Below are 20,103 nucleotides of genomic sequence, written 5' to 3'. Positions count from 1 at the left end.
TGATCATATGATTTTTAGCCTTCATTTTGTTGATGTATGTATCACATCAATTGATTTGTGGATTTTGAACAATCCTTGCATTCCTGGAATAAATCTCACTTGATCATGGTGTATGACCCTTTTAATGTGTTGTTGAATTAACCTTGATACTATATTGTTGAGGAATTTTTCATCTATTTTCATCAAAGATATTGGCCTAAAATTTTCTTGTAGTGTCCTGGTCTGGTTTTGGTATCATGGTAATAAGGCTGGCATTGTAAAAGTGAATCAGGAAATGTTCATTCCTCTTTAATTTTTTGGAAGAGTTTGGAAGGACAGGTATTAATTGTTCTTTGAATGTTCAGTAGAATTCACCAGTGAGGCCATCTGGTCATGAATTTTGTTTCTTGGGAGGTTTTTGATAACTGATGCAATCTTCTTACTAGTAATTGGTCTGTTCAGATTTTCTATTTCTATTTTTTCATGATTCAGTCTTGATAGGTTGTATGTTTCTAAGAATTTACCCATTTCTAAGTTGTTGAATTTTTTTGGCAATTTTTACATTGTCTTGCTATTTCTCCCTTTAACTCTGTTAATTTTTACTTTATATATTTAGGTGCTCCTGTGTTGGGTGCATATTTACAAATGTTTATATCCTCTTGTTGGATTGACCACTTTATCATTATGTAATGACCTTGATTGTCTCATTACAGTTTTTAAGTCTATTTTGTCTATGTATACCCACCCCAGCTTTCTTTTGGTTTCCATTTGCATGGAATATCTTTTTCCATTTCAGTCTGTGTATGTCCTTAAGGTTGAAATGTGACTCTAATACACAGCATAAAATCATCTCCTGTTTTTTAAATAAGATTCTGCTACTCTGTCATTTGACTAGAGAATTTAGTCCATTTAACATTTAAAATAATTGTTGATAGATGGTAATTATTATTATTACTACAATTTTGTTAAATTGTTTTTGAGCTATTTTGAAATTCCTTTGTTCTTTTTCTCTTATTGCTCTCTTCATTTGTGAATTGATCATTTTCTATAGTGGCATGCTTAGATTCCATTCTCTTTATCTTTTGTGTATCTACCATAGGTTTTTGCTTTGTGGTTATTATAACAACTGTTATAAATATAACATATTTTATGTAAGCCTCATAATATTTAGTGTTATAAATAAGCTGATAAGCCTCATAGTAAGTTGATAACAACTTAAGTTCAAATGCATTCTAAAACCCTAGATTTTACTTCCTCCTCCATGTTTTGTTTTTGATTTCACAACTTACATATTTTTAGTCTCTGTATCCATTACCTATTGTATGATAGTTATTTTTACTATATTTGTATTTTAACATTCATACTAGATATATAAGTGATTAACCCACTATCATTACAGCATTAGATTATTCTTAATTTAACTATATATTGGTCTTTACCAGTGAGATTTATACTTTCATATGTTTTCCTGTTACTCATTAGTGCTGTTTTGTTTCAGCTTAAAGGAACACCTTTAACATTCCTTGTAAGGCCAGTCTGGTGGTGATGAACTCCTTTAGCTTTTGCTTGTCTACATCTCTTCATTTTGCCTTCAAAGTGGAAGGACAGTTTTGCTAAATAGAGTATTTTTGGTTGGCAGGTTTATTTCTTTCAGTAGTTTGAATATATCATGCAATTCCCTGCAGGCCTGCATATTCTGGTGGAAAGATCCTGGTAGCCTTAGAGGTTTCCTTGTGTGTAACAAGTTGTTTTCCTTGCTGCTTTTAAGATTCTCTCCTTGTCATTTACTTTTTAAAAAAATTTAATATTTTATATTAGAATATAGTTGATATACAATGTTGTATTAATTTCAGGTGTACAGCAATGTGATTGTTACACATAGACAGATATCTACTCTTTTTTCAGATTCTTTTCTTATATAGGTTATTACAGAGTGTTGAGTGGAGTTCCCTGTACTTTACAGTAGGTCCTTTTTGATTATCCATTTTACATATGGATCAGTGTGTATGTGTTGATCCCAACCTCCTAATTTATACCTCCCCCAGTGTTTCCCCTTTGGTAACCATAAGTTTGTTTTTGAAGTCTGTCTGTTCCTGTTTTGTAAATAAATTCATTTGTACCATTTCTTTTTATTCCACATATAAGTGATACCGTATGATATTTGTCATTGTCTGACTTACTTCATTTATTATGATAATCTTTAGGTCCATCCATGTTGCTGCACATGGCATTAATTTGTTTTTTATGGCCGAGTAATATTCCATTGTATATATGTGCCACATCTTCTGTACCCATTCCTCTGTTGATGGACATTTAGGTTGCTTCCATATCCTGGCTATTGTAAATAATGCGGCTATGAGCATTGGGGTGCATGTATATTTTCAAAGTATGGTTTTCTCTAGGTATATGCCCAGGAGTGCGATTGCTGGATCATATGGTAGCTCTATTTTTAGTTTTTTAAGGAACATCCAGACTGTTCTCCATAAAGGTTGTAGCAGTTTACATTCCCACTAACAGTGTAGGAGGTTTCCCTTTTCTCTGCACTCTCTCCAGCATTTATTGTTTGTAGACTTCTTGATGATAGCTGTTCTGACTGGTGTAAGGTGATACCTCATTGTAGTTTTGATTTGCATTTCTCTAATAATCAATGAGGTTAAGCATCTTTTCTTGTGCTTTTTGGCCATTTGTATGTCTTATTTATTTATTTTTAATTTTTATTGGAGTATAGTTGATTTACAATGTTGTGTTAGTTTCTGCTGTACAGCACAGTGAAGCAGTTATACATATACATATATCCACTCTTTTATAGATTCTATTCCCATATAAGTCATTAGAGTATTGAGCTGAGTTCTCTGTGCTATACAGTAGGTTCTTGTCAGTAATCTCTAAATTTATCCCTCCTGCCCCCCCCATACCCCATGGTAACCTTACGTTTGTTTACTACATCTGTGACTCTATTTCTGTTTTGTAAACACGTTCATTTGTACCATTTTTTTAGATTCCACATATCTGTATGTCTTCTTTGGAGAAATGTCTATTTAGATGTTCTGCCTGTTTTTTGATTGGGTTGTTTGTTTTTTTGATATCAAACTGCATGAGCTGTTTGTCTCTTTTGGAGAGTAATCCTTTGTCTGTCACTTTGCAAATATGTTCTCCCACTGTGTGGGTTGTCTTCGTTTTGTTTATGGTTTATTTTGCTGTGCAAAAGCTTTGAAGTTTAATTAGGTCCCATTTGTTTGTTTTTATTTTCATTACTCTAGGAGGTGGATCCAAAATATCTTGCTGCAATTTATGTCAAAGAATGTCCTGCCTCTGTTTCCTCTATGAGGTTTATAGTATCTGGCCTTACCTTTAGGTCTTTAATCCATTTTGAGTTTATTTTTGTGTATGGTGTTAGAGATTGTTCTAGTTTCATTCTTTTACATGTAGCTGTCCAGTGTTCCCAGCACCACTCATTCAAGAGACTGTCTTTTCTCCACTGTATATTCTTTTTTTTTCTTTTCTTTTCTTTTGGCGGTGCACGGGCCTCTCACTGTTGTGGCCTCTCCCGTTGTGGAGCGCAGGCTCCAGACGCGCAGGCTCAGCAGCTATGGCTCACTGGCCCAGCCGCTCCACGGCATGTGGGATCCTCCCAGACCGGGTCACGAACCCGTGTCCCCTGCATCGGCAGGTGGACTCTCAACCACTGCGCCACCAGGGAAGCCCTCCACTGTATATTCTTGCCTCCTTTGTCATAGATTTACTTTTGATAATTTAATTAAAATGTGCCTTTGTATGGGTCTCTTTTACTTTAATTGAAATAGTTGAAATACAACATTGTGTAAATTTAAGGTGCACATGTTAATTTGATAATTTATGTATTGTAATATTGCCATTAAAGTGATAATTAGCACCTCTATCACATTACATAGTTGTCTTTTTAGTAGTTGGAAAAATTCATTTTTAGTCTTAGCATATTTGATGAATATAATAGTTTTCTATATTCACTGTACTGTGCATTAGCTCTCCAGGGTTTACTACTTGTTGTAAGACTGTACCCTTGAACAACATCTGTCTTATCCCCTCACCCCCATTCCATGGTAACCCCCATTTATTTCTGTTTTAATGAGTTTGGCTTTTTAAATTCCACACACAGTACTTGTCTTTCTTACTTAGCATAATGTGCCCAAGGTTCATCCATGTTGTTGCAAATGGCAGGCTGTCTTCCTTTCTCATGGCTGAAAAATATCACATTGTGTAAGTATAAATCCCACTTCGTAATTTATTCATTGGTTGATGGCCATCTAGGTTGTCTCCATATCTTGGCTGCTGTGAATAACGCTGCAGTGAATGTGGGAGTACAGTTATCTCTTTAAAATCCTGTTTTCATTTCCTTTGCACATATACCCAGAAGTAGAATTGATGGATCATGTGGTAGATTAATTTTTAATTATTCAAGAAACCTCCATATTGGTTGCAGTAATTTACATTCCCACCAACAGTGTATAAAGGTTCCCTTTTATTCACATCTCCCCAGCACCTGTTGTCTCTTGTCTTCTTGACGACATCCATTCTAACAGGTGTGAGGTGATAGCTTACTGTAGTTTTGATTTGTGTTTTCCTGATGATTAGTGATATTGAGAATATTTTCATGTGCCTCTTGGCCATTTGGATGTCTTCTTTGGAAAAATGTCTAGTTTTTCTGCCCTTTTTTTAGTTGGATTATTTGTTGGTTTTCTTTTTGTCATTGAGTTTTATGAGTTTTTAAAATATATTTTGGATATTAACCCCTTATCTGATACATGGTTTGCAAATTTTTTTTTTATTCTGTAGGATGCATTTTCATTTGGTTAATTGTTTCTTATGCTGTGCACAAGTGTTCAAGTTTGATGTAGTCCCATTTTGCTGATTTTTGCTTTTATTGTTTTGTGCTTTTGGTGTTATATCCAAAAATCACTGTCAATACCTCTGTTGAGGAGCTTCCTCTCTATGTTTCTACTAAGTTTTACAGTTATTAGGTCTTGTGTTAAAACTGTGATCCATTTTGAGTTAATTTTTTGTAAGTGGTAAGATAGGGGTCCAATTTCATCGTTCTGCATGTGTTTATCCAATTTCCCCATTACCATTTGTCAAAGAGACTATCATTTCCCCATTGGGTATTCTTGGCTCCATTATCAAATATTAGTTGACTGTGTATGGAGGGGTTTAATTCTGGGCTCTCTTCTGTTCTGTTGGTCTGTCTCTATTATGCCAGTATCCTACCCTATTTTAAAAATTACTGTAGCTTTGTAGTATAGTCTGAAAACAGGACGTACGATACCTCAGGCTTTGTTCTTTTTCCTGAGAAATGCTTTGACTATTTTGCAGACATTGTCACTTTGTATAAATTTTAGGATTTTTTTTTTTTTTAGTCTATGTGAAGAATGCCATTGGTTTTTTGAGGGGGATTGTTTTGAATCTAAGGTGACTTCGAGTAGTACAGATATTTTAACAGTCAGTTCTTATGATCCATCAGCATGGATGTCATTCCATGTGTTTGTGTCAACTTCTATTTCTTTTAGGAAAGTCATGTAGTTTTGATTGTAAAGTTTCACTTCCTTGGTTAAAGTAATTTCTGGGTATTTCATTGTTTTTGATGTTATTGCGAATGTGATAGTTTTATTTTTCAGACATTTCATCCTAGTGTATAGAAATGCAACTGATTTTTGTATGTTGATTTTATATCCTGAATTTTAGTCAAATTGTTGATTAGTGCCAACAGTTTTTTACTGGAGTTTTTTATATATAGAATCATATCATGTGCAAATAATGACAGTTTTACTTCTTCCCTCACTATGAGTTTGGAGGTATTGCCTCTTTCTTACTTGGTTTGGATGTATTTGGATAACTCTTATTTGTAACTCTCTGAGCTTCCTGGATTTGGGCATCTGTTTCTTTTCCCAGGTTAGGAAAGTCTTCACTCATTATTTCTTCAAAAAGTTTTCTGCCCTTGTCTGCTTTTCTTCTTCTGGGACACAATAATGTGAATTCCGGTCTGCTTGATGTTGTCTCATAAGTCCCTTTAGCTATCTTCACTCTTTTTAAATTCTTTTTTCTTTTTGCTCCTTGATGGGATGAATCACTCACTGCCCTGTTTGTGAGTTTACTGATACTTTCTTCCACTTCATCTGGTCTGCCGTTTGAACTCCTCACTATTGAGTTTTTCAATATAGTTATTGTATTGTATTCTTTGGCTCTGTGCCTTCTGTTTGGTACTTTCTTGTGTTTTCTTTGTTGAAATTCTCAGTTCACGCATTCTTGTTCTAACATGGTGACCATCTTTATGACCAAATTTTGAACTCCTTCTCATATCAGTCACTCTTCTCTGTTTTATTAAGGCCTGTTTGTGGAGTTTTATCTTTTTCTTTTAAAACATAACTTTTCTGTGTCTTCATTTTCCTTGACTCTCTGTGTTGGTTTTTGTGCATTAGATAAAAGAACCACCTCTCCCAGTCTTGAATTGGCTTTTTCTTCTTGGCTCCCCGTAGTTGAGGACGTGCTTAACATCTGTCAGTGTCCCAGTGGGGAAGACCTCAGTCAGCATCAGGTACAGGCTGATTGGAGGCTGGATTCTCAGGCAGCAGCTTTCAAAGCATGCAAAAAGACCTCTTTCAGGGAAAGAGAGAGACAGGCATTTCTCTCCACTCCCTCTGTCCTGAATTCTGAGGGGATAGCCAGTTGAGAACTATTTGTTTGCTATGGTCCAGGATCCTTTGGTGCTTGTGAATGCCAGCCCTGCTGGTTACCAGAGCCAAGTGATAAAGGGGTGTGTCCTTTGGGCAGCCACCTCAAAGGCCAGGATGCCAGGTGCGTTCACAAACCTCTTTTAGGAAGGCATCACTGACCTGGAGTGGGACAGAGGGTCAGTAGGCATAGCTTACCCCTTCCCCTGTCTCCAGGGAGTCTTGCAGTAAGCCCTCAAAGCTGAGCTAAATTAGAAGCCTTACTTGCAGGCAATAACTTTTAAAGTATGCAAATAACCTCTGTCAGGAAATGGTTGGGAGAAGTGCATTTCTCTTGGCTCCTGCTTCTCTGAGCTTTGGAAGAGTAGCCATGGTGAGTCCTTGCGAATCTGTTAAGAATTGTTTCTTTGTTGGCTATATTCCTGTGGGTCTCATGGACACCAGCGCCATTAGGCGTTCAGAGCTAGGAGTTTTGGGGGCCCACCCTTCTGTGAGAGTCTTGGAGTGACAGATATTCAATCTAAACCCTTCACTGCTCAGGGAGAAGCTGGGTGTTGTGAGTACCCTTCTAATTTTATGTTGCTGTGCTGAGTGTGGGGTTTATGGAGATAAAGTTCCTCAGCCTTTCCTACCCATTTGGATGTATATTACGTTTGCCCAGTGCATAGGCGTTGCTCATCTACTTTCTAGATTTATGTACTTTCTAGATGTCTTTCAGAGGGAATTGCTTTGTTTATAGGTGTAGATTTGGTAGGTCTGTGGGTTCAGGTGAGTTTTAGGCATCCTATTTTGCCATCTTGGACCAGAACCTCAATAACTCACACTTTTATATATTCAGCCCTGAAAGTTCCGTGGACCTCCACAGTCATTGATCATTATCACCTCTGTTCTGATCCTCAGATTTCAAACTGGTCCCCAAATATTACTTTTCTGAATGATACTTCTAGGAGTAGTGGATCAGGTCAAAGACAACAAGTCATCTGTGATTCCTCCTTTTTTTCTCTCAGATCTACTCTATCAGCTTGTCCTCTTAACTCTAGCTTCAAAATATAGCCCCAAACTTACTACTTACCATATCATATCCAAATTACCATTACTTCTTGCCTACACTCCTGCAAAAGCTGCCTCACTTGTCTCTCTGCTTCTACTCTTGCCCTTTAACAACTTTTTCTCCAAAAAGCAGTCTTCTTAAAACCATAAATCAAATCCTTTCATGCTCTTCTTGAAATTTCTCAGAACAAAATCCAAATTTCTTATGAAGGCCTACAAAGCCTTAGGTGGTCTGAAGCCTGGCTGCCTCTCCACCTTCATCCTACATTCCTCCCCCTCCCCTCACCACTCACACTGCTCCCCTAACACTAACTTTCTCCGCAACAGGTCAAGGTATTACTATCTCAGGACCTTTGCACTTCCTCTTCTCTTTGTTCAAATATCTTTCCCTTTAGGTAGGTTAACCAGGTAAAAAAATAGGGTGCTGAGTTACATATGAACTTGAGATAAAAAATTATATTTTAGTATAAATGCATCTTAAATATCTCATGCATAGAAGATACATAGTAGGTGTACTGTAAGTACTTGATAAATGAGTAGTGTGTACTCAAATAAAGCACTGCATATATTGATTGGTTAGAAACACTGTAAACATAAAATACTAACTTAAAGGCTTCATTATCACTTCACCAGGAGAGCTCCCCAGTTCTAGTTAAGTATTAATTTGATGGAATGGAAAATTAGCACACATACAAGACCCACTGATGTATTAACGTAAAATACATCCTTATGTTCTAGAATTGTTACGGAAAGAAAAATATTCTCTCTGGCTCTGCTTCCATTGTTTTTATTTTTATATTTCTAGTGGGTTTTTTTTGGGGGGGTGGTTCATTTCCTTTGTGTGATGATGAGATATGTCTGTTTCAGTCTGGGAGGTGGTAGTTCAGATAACTTATTTGGAGTCCCTGAAGTCTGCACGTAGATTCACGCTGAAAAATCTGTCCCTTCAGTTTCCTGATCATGTTTTCTCATGTGTTTTGCATGGGCAACCACATCTACCAAGAGTTGTAATTATTATATGGAAGTAAATTATGAGATACATTCTAAAAACATTCTAAATCACAAATGCATAGATGTGGGAGAAACCTCAGCATTTTTTCTATCTTAAAGAAAGAGACCAAAATCCCACTAACACCATGACCAGAAAAATTACTCTATTGTAGTAGATAATAATAACAGATTGGTAGCTGGTTTCAGCTTAAAATAGTAAAGGGATTCAGTGCCAACATTATATACATATGTTTTAAAATATGAATAATTTTATTTGCTTTCCTTCTAGGGATCTCTTTCAAAATACGCTTAGTAAAGATATCAACTAAGAATCCCTCATTCTTTTTTTCTTTCCCATTACTACTTAAAAGAAAAAAGATGTCTAAACCATAGTTATATTCATGATTTCGCCCCAAGGCTTACTTTTTAAAACCAGGTATACTAGGGAGTAAAAATCCTCTTCATTTTTCTCTTAGACAAGTATTACTAAATCCTTACTCTCCCTTTCTTTCCCCAACCAGAACCTGGGGTGACTAACTGCAAACAGTAAGAGTTCAAATCACTGGTAAGAACATCCAGCACATAATAGCTAACTTTTTTTTTTTTTAACTTTTGAATTTAGATAGGTCTATACTTACGTCACCCACAGCAGCTTCAAAGAAAATGCATATTTAAAATTATTTAGGCAGGTAGATACTACACGTAACTCTCTTAGTCGGAATAACATCCCTAAAAAATAGTTTTCTACAGAGAACCTTAACACACTTACCACATTAATTCATGAGGTATGGTTAATGTATGTATGTGTATATGTACCTATACACACAGTTATTCTGGATATTCATTTTTCATGTACCCAGTAACGTGCATTTATCAATTATGGTTGCATAAGATAATGAACTACCTCAATAGTACATGTTATTGGCTTGCTTTACTTTCTTCTTGGATAAACTTTAGCTTTGTTTTTCTTTACCACTTAAATCTTCAAAACCATTATTTTATTATCCCAGAACAAATTTAGCTTTCTCTAACACTCCCTCTGCTTCCCCACTTTCCCCTCCTCTGATGAGCTCATTGCATTTATAGTAATGGCCACATCTCCATCTAGTGGTTTCCTAACCAATGAATACCTGGACAGCAATGAAGAAAGAATACAACAAAAGTGGTCTAGTTACAACAATCATGATTCCAGACCATCAAAAAAGAAACTGAAAAACTGTAAATGGAACCCTGAATGTAAACACAGGCCCTAAAATATCTATTCAGTCATGCTGAGTATGTATTTCAGAAATTTTTCAAAGAGTAACAAATAATGATCATCTTTGCCTAGATAATGTAAGTTATACTAAAGCACCTCACTAAGAATATCAATATCTAAAAAATCTAAAAATGCTGTTTAAACCATATCTGTTTAGAAAGGAGAAGAAAAATTAGATAATGAGCTTAGAAGGTACTGAATAATGCTTAATAAAATTGAAACAGATCATTATTTATGTTAGCATCTTCTGAAACAAAATTGACGACCAACTCTAATAATTGTCCTTAGGGTATTTCTCTTAAGTAAAAAGTAAGACATCGTGAAGCATATATAATTTTTTTTCTCCACACTGACTTAATCTTTATACAAAACCTTATGAGAAATTACTGATTTTTAAATAAATATAGGAAACTGATATGCTCTGTTCAGGATTAGAAACTTATGTAACATTTGAAAGCTGCTATTCTCAAAACAACATTACTACTGGCATTTTAATAACCTGGTTTCAGGACATTCATTATAGTGGATTTAGGGATATGGATTACTTTTTAAAATTTCAAGCCAAACGCAAAAACAAAGACAAATTAGAGAAAGTGACTGACCATCCACACCACATGAAAACTTGCAGTAAAATGAAGATAGGAGCTGACATCATGGTACAGGCACGACTCGCTGTGCATATAAGTTGATCCTATTAATAACGGGCAAAGTAGCAAGTACAGGAAAAGGAAGGAAAACACAGAAGACATACAAGATGAGATTTCATGCAATTTGCTGGCAGTTAGCAGATTATGTGAGCCTCCATCCAGAGCAGATTCACAGTGACCATTGCAAATAAGCATTACCAAAATATTCCACTGCCAAAAAAACACAAGACATTATTAGCACATTAAGCTACTGAGCAAAAGTTGTACTTTCACACACAATCCACTGTATGATTTATAGGAACTTGAGTATTGGAAATGTTTGTCCTTGTAAAATCTTCATTATGCCTTGATCAAAAAGATAGTTACCTATGGTGAAAATATTGGGGGTAATGGTTTTTATATGATCTTTCAAGTGCATCTGAGCAAATTTAATCTCAGTCTTTGGTGACAAATAATTGATGACGGAAGTTTCCCTAATGAGTGATACTACCCTTGGGCCCACAAACAACACTCTTTGGGGAATGATTTGACGTGGCCAAAGCTCCTTAAGGTATATAATAGACAGAACAACAGAAGTCCTCATATCTGGATTTCATTTAAGGCTTACTGTAAAATGAAAAAAAATCAAGTAGCTGCAACTTTGAATCACTTTTCCCCTCAGAGAGGAATGATCAATAATACTCCTTACCGAGATAACTGGGATTTATTGGCTAAAACATTTTGCTTTTTTAGCCTTATTCCCCATCACTGATTTTATTTCTTCTTCGCTCCACTTTATATTATCTACTTGCATATTATGCATCTATGGAAATGCCTTATTCTTTTTTGGAACAAATGTGGCTATGTGTATTTGAGTACATACTAGGTAAATCTGTTCTAAATCAACAACCACCTCTAGAAATGCACATTAATCAATAAATGACCTGACATGCTTTTAGAATAAACAGTTCCCAAGATAATGCTTTATATTTGCAAGCCACTTTATGCAAAGAGACATGACAGATTGGAGAACTGAGAAATATTATTTTTAAAATTTTAGTATTTTATAAGTGGTGAGAAATTTTTTTTTTTCTTTTTTTTGTTGGTACGTGGGCCTCTCACTGCTGTGGCCTCTCCCGTTGCGGAGCACAGGCCCCGGACGCACAGGCTCAGCGGCCATGGCTCACAGGCCCAGCCGCTCCGCGGCATGTGGGATCTTCCCGGACCGGGGCACGAACCCGCGTCCCCTGCGTCGACAGGCGGACTGTCAACCACTGCGACACCAGGGAAGCCTGGTGAGAAATTTTTATATGGGCTTTACGCTTGAGAATAAAGCTTCTTAAAAATTAAAATAATTTGAAAAACATAAAGCTGCTTCTATACACAGTAAGTCCCAAGAGTGTTTATGAGAGGAAGACAGCTGACCTATAGGAAAATTAGTAGTCATCTTAAATAACATACATTAAATATGCTTTGTAAAATTATACCAACTTAACCCTGTGTTATTGACCTAGCCTAGTTTCAAACAAAATAAAAAGTAATACAATTAAGAGAAATAATACAAACCTAATAGGTGGCAGAATTAGAAACCATGTAAAGTACAATTACAAACGAAGGGGACGATAGTGATTTAACAGGTTTTTAAATACACTGAATGAAGACTAAGCACAAAAAATGTCATAATAAAAATAACATATCTTCAGGATTGGAATATAAATGAATGTGGGCAACTCATATACCATTAGTAACGTTTACTGTCAGTTACTGGTCATTAGAAAGTTTTAAAATCATCAGATTTGTGATCTTGGATTATTAGTAAATTGGTCGGCATTGTGTTTGAAAGTACAATTTCTGTGGAAAGGACAGAAGAGGCAACTGTTAAGCTTATGCTAACCATGAAAAATACTGAAATAAAATATCTATATACCAGCAAGTATGTCATGTTAATGAGAAACACTATGGTTAAGACATTACACTGGAGTTAAAACTACAATTTGTCTCCTTAAATTATTGTCACCATTGAGTTATATATTTTAATACAGCAAATGTTTGGTTTTACTTACCAAGGCATTGTTATCAAAGCAGACATCAGGTCCTTTTCGGTATCTGGGTTGCTTCACCATATCACAAGGATCTGGACCGTCAGCTAAAGAAACTTGTTAAGGAATATGAAGTTACTTTTTTTACACAATTAAAAAAATACAATGCAACACACTTATTTCTCAAAGCAAGCCAGAGAAACCAATGCCATTATTCTGGTCCCACACAACCAGTTCAAGTACTATGGTATTTAAGGTACTGAACTGCCACAAATTTTCTCCTGTCAGCCTAGGGCCTGTGTGAAGAGATCGCTTTACACAGCATGGTCGCTGGCACAGAGGAAGTACTCAGTAAGTATCTGTACAAGACAAGTGGATGAAATGTGCAAATGACGTAGCATATAAGACAGGGTCATACACATAAGACCATAAGGGAGGGCCTGGGTGCCTGCTATTTAGCAAGACAGAAATAGAAACTAATTCCTAGTAATAAACATCAGTTCCAGACATAGGTGAGGACTATTTTTTTTTTCCGGAAACAGCAAAAACTAGAGGCAGTCTACCGAACCTCTGCCTGCAATGCTTCAATAGTCATTTCACTGTCATTTAGCATATTTACTACCCGAAGTCTTTTTAGCATTAGTGCCATGGCAGTTCTAGCATACAACAGGATTTACCTTCTTTTTTTAAGGCTGAATAATATTCCATTGTAGGTATAGACCACATTCAACTCCATTTTGGATGACTGCCTGTTGACAGCTTTCAAGCCACAACAATCAATCACTTTTCCCTTCTGTCCCACACCTGGGCGAGCTGACAGGGAAGACTGAGTGTCCCTTCCTTTGGCCACTGCCTGGAAGTTTGGGCCAACAAGCCCCAGGCAGCACTGGCAAAAGCCCAGCACGGTCCCCAACCACCATAGAACCCTAAGCCAGGTACTTCTCCCTGCTCTCTCTAGCCGTTTTCAGGGCTACTTGGGAACCTGCACTGCTCTCTCCACAAAGACTCACTGTACCAGTATGAAGCCTTTCACATCCTTCTGGTGCATGTGTAGCACCATCAGTCTTGACATCCAAATGCAATTTTCTGTGGAGGGTCCATTCTGCCTCTGTGAGGTGATCTCAGCACTCTGGTATTTTTCTCTTTCTGGGCACGAACAACGTGACGAGGTTAAAAATGCACAGCTTTAAGATGGTTTTCCATTCCAAACCTCTCCAGTGTCAAAGGATACAAGTCTGCTCTGCTTGTATGAGCAATCGTGTGTCACAGGGACAAGTCCCTTTGCTCTCAACCATTATGAATATTAAGTTGGTGTTCATAAGTTTTTCTACGTGGAAGATTCTGTAAAATAAATATTTTTAAAAGTCAGAAAAAACACTATCATCTGAGAAAAGAATAGATTTCAAAGATTTTTACATATTAAAATGAAAGAAAATAGGACCTTTTGAAACAAAGCATCACCTACACGAACAGTAACATTGAATGATTTTAGAAGAGAAAGATTACCATGTTTGATTAACATGGACATGTTATCTCTCAAATGCATACTAAAAAAATGCCAACAGACGTTTTACGTGTCACCTTTGTTTCTTAAGTGATAGTCCTCAGTGCAAAATAAACACCATCTAGTTGTTTCATTTTGCATATTTAGGGAATTGTGGTATCTATCGCTGAAAATGTGCCCAAGTTGCCTTATTTTACAGTAAAGGAAAGTAGGAGCACAAAAATGGCTCAGCATTTCCCCAAGTCATGGCAGACTGAAGTCTGGAGCAGTGCCGTTCGACAAGCTTTCTGTGAAGATAAAACGTCTTCCGCTTTAACCAGCATGGTAAACAATCGCCACGTGAGGCTGTTGAGCACCTGAAATGGTGACTAGTGTGACTGAGGCACAAAATTGTAATATTAATTAACTGCAATTGATGATTGAAATCGCCACCTGTGGCTGGTCACTACTGAGTTGGGCCAACACAGGTATAGACAGAATTATGGGCTTTGAATTCCATGCAGTGTTTTCTCCACATCTTAAGCTGCTTCTACCTTCCACAATAAAAATGTAGATCTGTCATTAAAGAGTAATTTATTTTTCGAAGAATGGGATTCTTTTTTTAACCTATTGAAGTTGGGACACAGCATAAAGTTACACAGCACAGATGTAAGCATGATTTAACTTAATATCTTATATTGATCTTTACGGTTTAACTTAGTCATTTTTTAAAGTATATATTGCTGTTACTGAACATCAATCAATGAAAGCCCAAAGACCGTAAACTCTTTCTGATGTACCCATTAAACATGCCACAGTTCCGTTTCCTGAAGGTGATGTCCTGATATGCTACTCTCGAAACAAGACGGTCTGCTTTTCTCTGAGTACATGCCTTACTCTGCCCCTTTCCTCTTCCTCCTCCTAGGATATACAGGTTTAATAAAGTAAGTCATAAAATCATACTGACCATGTCTATTAAAAATTTGTGCTAGTCTCAGTTAACCCCTTCCTGAAAAAAAAAATATTTTTAAATGTTATAAACTTCTTTTCCAAATCGCCTAGCAACTAACTATTCCATCCCTGTCACCTGCTCAGATTACCTCACCTCCTCATCTTTCCTCTTCTCTCTGTTAACATTTCTTCTAGAATAAGCTGTCCTCAGCTACTGAAAACAAAGTGTCCCAACTCTGTGCCTTTCTGCTCCGTTCTCAGGGATCCTGTGACACGGATTATCCCTTTCCTTTCAAACATCTCCCACCTTGCCTTTCTCTCTCTCATTACAACAAAATTAAATCTCTCCATGTCTTCCAAAAATTTTTAAAGATGTTTTATGGGCGGTGATGACTACCATTAACCTTGATTTTAGGAAATGATATGTTCTCCTGGTTCTTTCAGTTTCAACTCAAAGATACGTTCAATTCTAAATTTAAGTGAAGACTACAAGTAAAACTTACTAGCCAAGAATATTTTTGTTAACCTGTTTAGTAAATATAATTAATTCTAATCTTATCAGAGAAAATAATCTCTGAAGCTATCTCTACATTAGAAAAATTTTAATATGGATTCTTCTCGACAAAATATAATACAAATTCCTCTATGTTCTGCCTAAAAGTGGGTATAATTTTTTTGATCACGTAATTATTAAAGTTGAAGGGATTACAACTTATCAGAGTTAGAATTAATTTTAAAAACCTTCAGAGAAACTGAAGCGCTCTGATATTTTCAACTTAAAGCAGTTATTCAGATCTCTCACACTCAAAAGACAATCTCCGTTATTTCCTGTGACGATTACAAGAGTGAATACAATTCCTTAGTCAAACAGGACTAGTCCAGAGACGAAGAAACAAATTACCTGGAACAGTTTCCACAGTCTAATACACCGCTGAATGATTTACTATCGTTATCGAAGAAATACTGGGTTTGTTCGGTAATGCAGCTCTGCTTTGACAGAGAGGCTGTGAAGTCGTCATCTTCCATCTCAACTGTGGGGAAAATAAAGACCATCACCATGACGGGACACTTCAGTCGGTGTCCCAGAGCCGTCATTTCTCACAGAGCAAAACAAATGTATGAGGGCAGGCACCTCAACTGGCTTGTTTACTCCGTGTGGCGTAGTGGCAGCCCTTAAAGATGCCCAATAACTATCAATAGAATAAATGAACTTGAATACATTTGAGTTTGAATACAGCTGCAAAACAGAGGCCAATGTGACCTAGGAATGTTTCTAAGGCAGTAGGAAAGTTCTGACAGAAAGATTTCAACCTACAAGTGTTAAATGGACGATTTCTCTCTCTCTCACACACACGCACTTTCTGAGTTTTGAACTCGGAGCATCCGAAAAGAAAATGTTAATTATTATGACAGTATCTGAGCATTTACATACCTGCCTCAAGAAGTCGTGGAAAGGTCAAACTCAAGAGAAACTGCTGTAGAATAGACCTGAATTTTAAATATGAAAAAGTATTGATATTTTCCTTCATAAATTAACAAAAACCAGAGTATTTTTGCATGTATACAAACACGTTTCTTTTTCATCTTTTGGGGGAAAGTTGAGAATTTGCTAATAGAAAGTTGAGGAGCATTTTTATATAAGTATTTCTTAAATTATGCAAGACATTGTCAATTCCCTTCTGTAAAAGAAGTCATGAAGTCAGATGTGTTCAGGACCCAGTGAGGGACACATATGTGTGAAGACACCTAATACAAAATCAGAGCCAGGAGAAGTGGTAACTCTAAGAGGGAGAATGTCATCATTCTGGTGCGTAGTTTTCACACTCAAGATTTTCTCCTTATTTTAGTTATTAAAGCTCTGTGGTAGGAAGAAAAAAAAACAAACCCAAAACAAAAATGACTTTGTACCATGGGTTTACGAACTATTTACTTTACAATATAGAACATGTTTGTAAATACAATACATAATGTGGCATTCATGAAATACAATATACATATTATATATATAGGACATAACGGCATGTTTCAGTTTTACAATAAATGACAATTGAGCCAAATATTAGTAAAAACTCATCTGGAACTGAGTTTAGTTAAAACAAAAGTTGGGGGGGAGATTGAGGAGAGGGAAGGTTCTGGCCGAAAATAGCATAAAGGCAATCAAGTATTTCACGATGACTATGAGCTTCAGAAAACCTACGTAAATTCATATACAAATGTCACTGTTAGAACAGAAAGCACCCCTTTTCACAATTTTTTTAAGAAAAAATTGGATTTTTAATCTAACATCTTTGCTATTTTAATAAAATGGCATAATCATTTAATTTTCGCTGGGAAAGCCATAACATCAAGTGAACGTTATAGATTAATCTACGTGGAATAAAACTTAGACAATACAGTAGGGTAATGATAAAAAGAGAGAGAGATAGGGAGGGAGGGAGCAAGGGAGAGAATGGACCCAGACACAACAGGAGGATTAGTTACTTGACTGATCAGACCCAAACAATGACAAATTTGATCTTCCAGACTTTCCACAGTGCCTCAATAAGCAGTTTAAATGTCTTCTTTTCATAGATGGCGGGATATAGGTAAGAGGGGAAGGAGGGAGGAAGGGTAGAACCAGTGAAAAGAAAGATCCATTTCAGGAACATGATGCTTCTAAAATGACGCCAGCCTTTGTTAAGAAAAATGAAGAGGTAGAAAGATAAGTCATCATGACATGAATTTGATAGATGAAGACATTTAACTTGCATAATGAAGGCAATAAATAGTAACTTTTTATAGATCAATATGCCTAAAATGTAAAGATTGAGTATAAAAATACAAATGAAAAGAGTTTCAACAGAGCCATAGATAAAAGAAGCCCCTGAAAAGGCTGAAGTGTGCACGAGCATAATACTGTTTTCATATAAAAAGCTGAATAACCGTAATGGTTTTACAGTGATCATTAAGAAAAAATACTTATGAATATTACCACTATGTGCTGTAGGAAATGAAAAAGCTAGTTCCCGTCATAATTATCTACATGTCCATCTTTCCATCACATTCTTTACTATTTCACAACACTTTTCTCTCAATACCAGTAAAACTACAATTTTGACTTACCAGGCAGCAGCAGTGGCCCACCAGCCAATGTGTAATATGTCTGCTATTGATGGCTATAAAATAGAATAAAGAAGTATTACATTAATCTACACTGAGTGTCCCTCTTGAGAGAATGGGAAGGTGAGTTGCATATTACTGACCACATATGCTGAGTGATGCCCTGCTCCTTGTTTTGGTGCAGCTCCAGGCTCACACACTGACTGATAGTCATAAGATTTATTATAAGCATAAACTGATATATTAACCAGGTGTCTCATCAAACTTGGATCAATCTCTCCAAAAAATCTTCCAATCTGGTACAGAAAAAAATAAAGTTTCAAATGTAAGCCAAATATTAACACCTGAAGCAGTACAAACAAAAGCAATGATATAAAGAAAAAGAACTAAAACTATTGAGGAGCCTGAAAACAAAAGCAAGTAATAAACCAGTATATGATACTCTGAAAGAACCCCAGTGAGATTAGGTATTCTCATTTCTGAATGGCTCCCTGTGCTATTTGGAAGGAACGGACAGTTTACTAAGCCTTAAGTCACAATCCAATAAGGGAAATGGTGAAACTAGAAAAAGAAACTTGTAGGGACTGTGCTGAACTGGAGTGAGTCCCATCTATAGGGACAACCTCTATCTCACCAATTCCAACCCATAAATATTGTAATTTAGGAAAAGTGTCCAGTATTGGAAGATCTTTTCTGTTTGTTGTTTAAAGAGAAGCCAGATATACAGATTCAGAAATGAAATTAGTTGGCAATTAATTCTACTTTGTTTAAAATCCTGTGTAAACCAAAGAGCCTAACTGTTGCCAATTTCCAAATTTCAGGTTAGAATTTTCATCTGTTTCAAACCAGCTATGTATTAGGACTGATATTATCAACTGATTAATATGTGAAAATTTTCTAAATTTCTGAGAGATCAAAAATAAAAAGTTCATATGATGTTAAAATCCTTACCTCTATGTTTTAATGGTAACCATACCAGAAAGTAAACTCAGCTAACGAATATAAGGAAAACTAGTTTTAGGATGCATTTCTTAATGGTTTACATTACATTAAGTACTTCAATTATCAATATTTATAGTGGTGTGGAGAAGTTTTGTAATGTTGATCAGGGAAACACACTTTGGAAACCCTTCTCCTTGCCACTTTAGGTACATACCTGGTTAGTGTAATCATCATGATTTGCCATCAAAAGAAACCCACCGTCATCTAGAATCACACAATCCATTACCTAGCAAAACAAAAATAACAGTTAATGCACTTTTTAAGGAAGGTTAGATGAAGGTTATATAGATGATTATAACAATAAAAATAGGCGAAAAACTTAGATAACTGTATCTTCTCTTGAACATATATACTCAGGAGATTCTGATGAAATAAATTAAGGGCATGCGTATAGATTGCTGTCAAACCATCAGGGCTTGAAATTCCACCACGATCCATCCAGTTAAAATTGTCAACTCAGGGACTTCCCTGGTGGTGTAGTGGTTAAGAATCGCCCGCCAGTGCAGGGGAAAGCGGGTTTGAGCCCTGGTCCGGGAAGATCCCACATGCCGCGGAGCAACTAAGCCACAACTACTGAGCCCACACGCCGCAACTACTGAAGCCCGCGCACCTAGAGCCCATGCTCCACGACAAGAGAAGCCACTGCACCACAATGAAGAGCAGCCCCTGCTTGCTGCAACTAAAGAAAGCCCGCGCACGCAGCAACGAAGACCAAAAAAAAAAAAAAGGTCACTGTGAACGAAAACGTAAGAACAAATCAGAAATAATCTTTTCGCCACCCCACTGTCATCTAAATGAACCAGGAAATTGGATAAACCAAAACATTTAATAATGTATAACTATTATTTTAAACACATACTTAAGATTTTTGACAAGAAAGACATTATGAAAAATCCATTTGGGGCACTATTCATCACAGACTGAA

At 36.4% G+C, this 20,103-nt stretch overlaps 1 protein-coding gene across 13 annotated transcripts in view; it reads right to left on the bottom strand.

The window, feature by feature from the left end:
- CACNA2D1 (calcium voltage-gated channel auxiliary subunit alpha2delta 1) overlaps positions 1 to 20,103 on the bottom strand; it is a 505,873-nt gene that overhangs the window by 7,217 nt on the left and 478,553 nt on the right. For all 13 annotated transcript variants that reach the window (XM_067042722.1, XM_067042717.1, XM_067042716.1 and 10 more), the window contains 7 exons: positions 19,333 to 19,404; positions 18,320 to 18,472; positions 18,180 to 18,232; positions 16,510 to 16,565; positions 15,979 to 16,108; positions 13,875 to 13,984; positions 12,668 to 12,750 (listed from right to left, as the gene is read on the bottom strand). In XM_067042722.1, the coding sequence (XP_066898823.1) occupies positions 12,668 to 12,750; positions 13,875 to 13,984; positions 15,979 to 16,108; positions 16,510 to 16,565; positions 18,180 to 18,232; positions 18,320 to 18,472; positions 19,333 to 19,404 (657 nt within the window). The remainder of the gene's footprint in view (positions 1 to 12,667; positions 12,751 to 13,874; positions 13,985 to 15,978; positions 16,109 to 16,509; positions 16,566 to 18,179; positions 18,233 to 18,319; positions 18,473 to 19,332; positions 19,405 to 20,103) is intronic.

The sequence above is a fragment of the Kogia breviceps genome, chromosome 9 (assembly GCF_026419965.1).
Source record: "Kogia breviceps isolate mKogBre1 chromosome 9, mKogBre1 haplotype 1, whole genome shotgun sequence".
In the NCBI taxonomy this organism is placed as follows: Eukaryota; Metazoa; Chordata; class Mammalia; order Artiodactyla; family Physeteridae; genus Kogia; species Kogia breviceps.
This window is presented reverse-complemented; position numbering and strand designations above follow the sequence as displayed.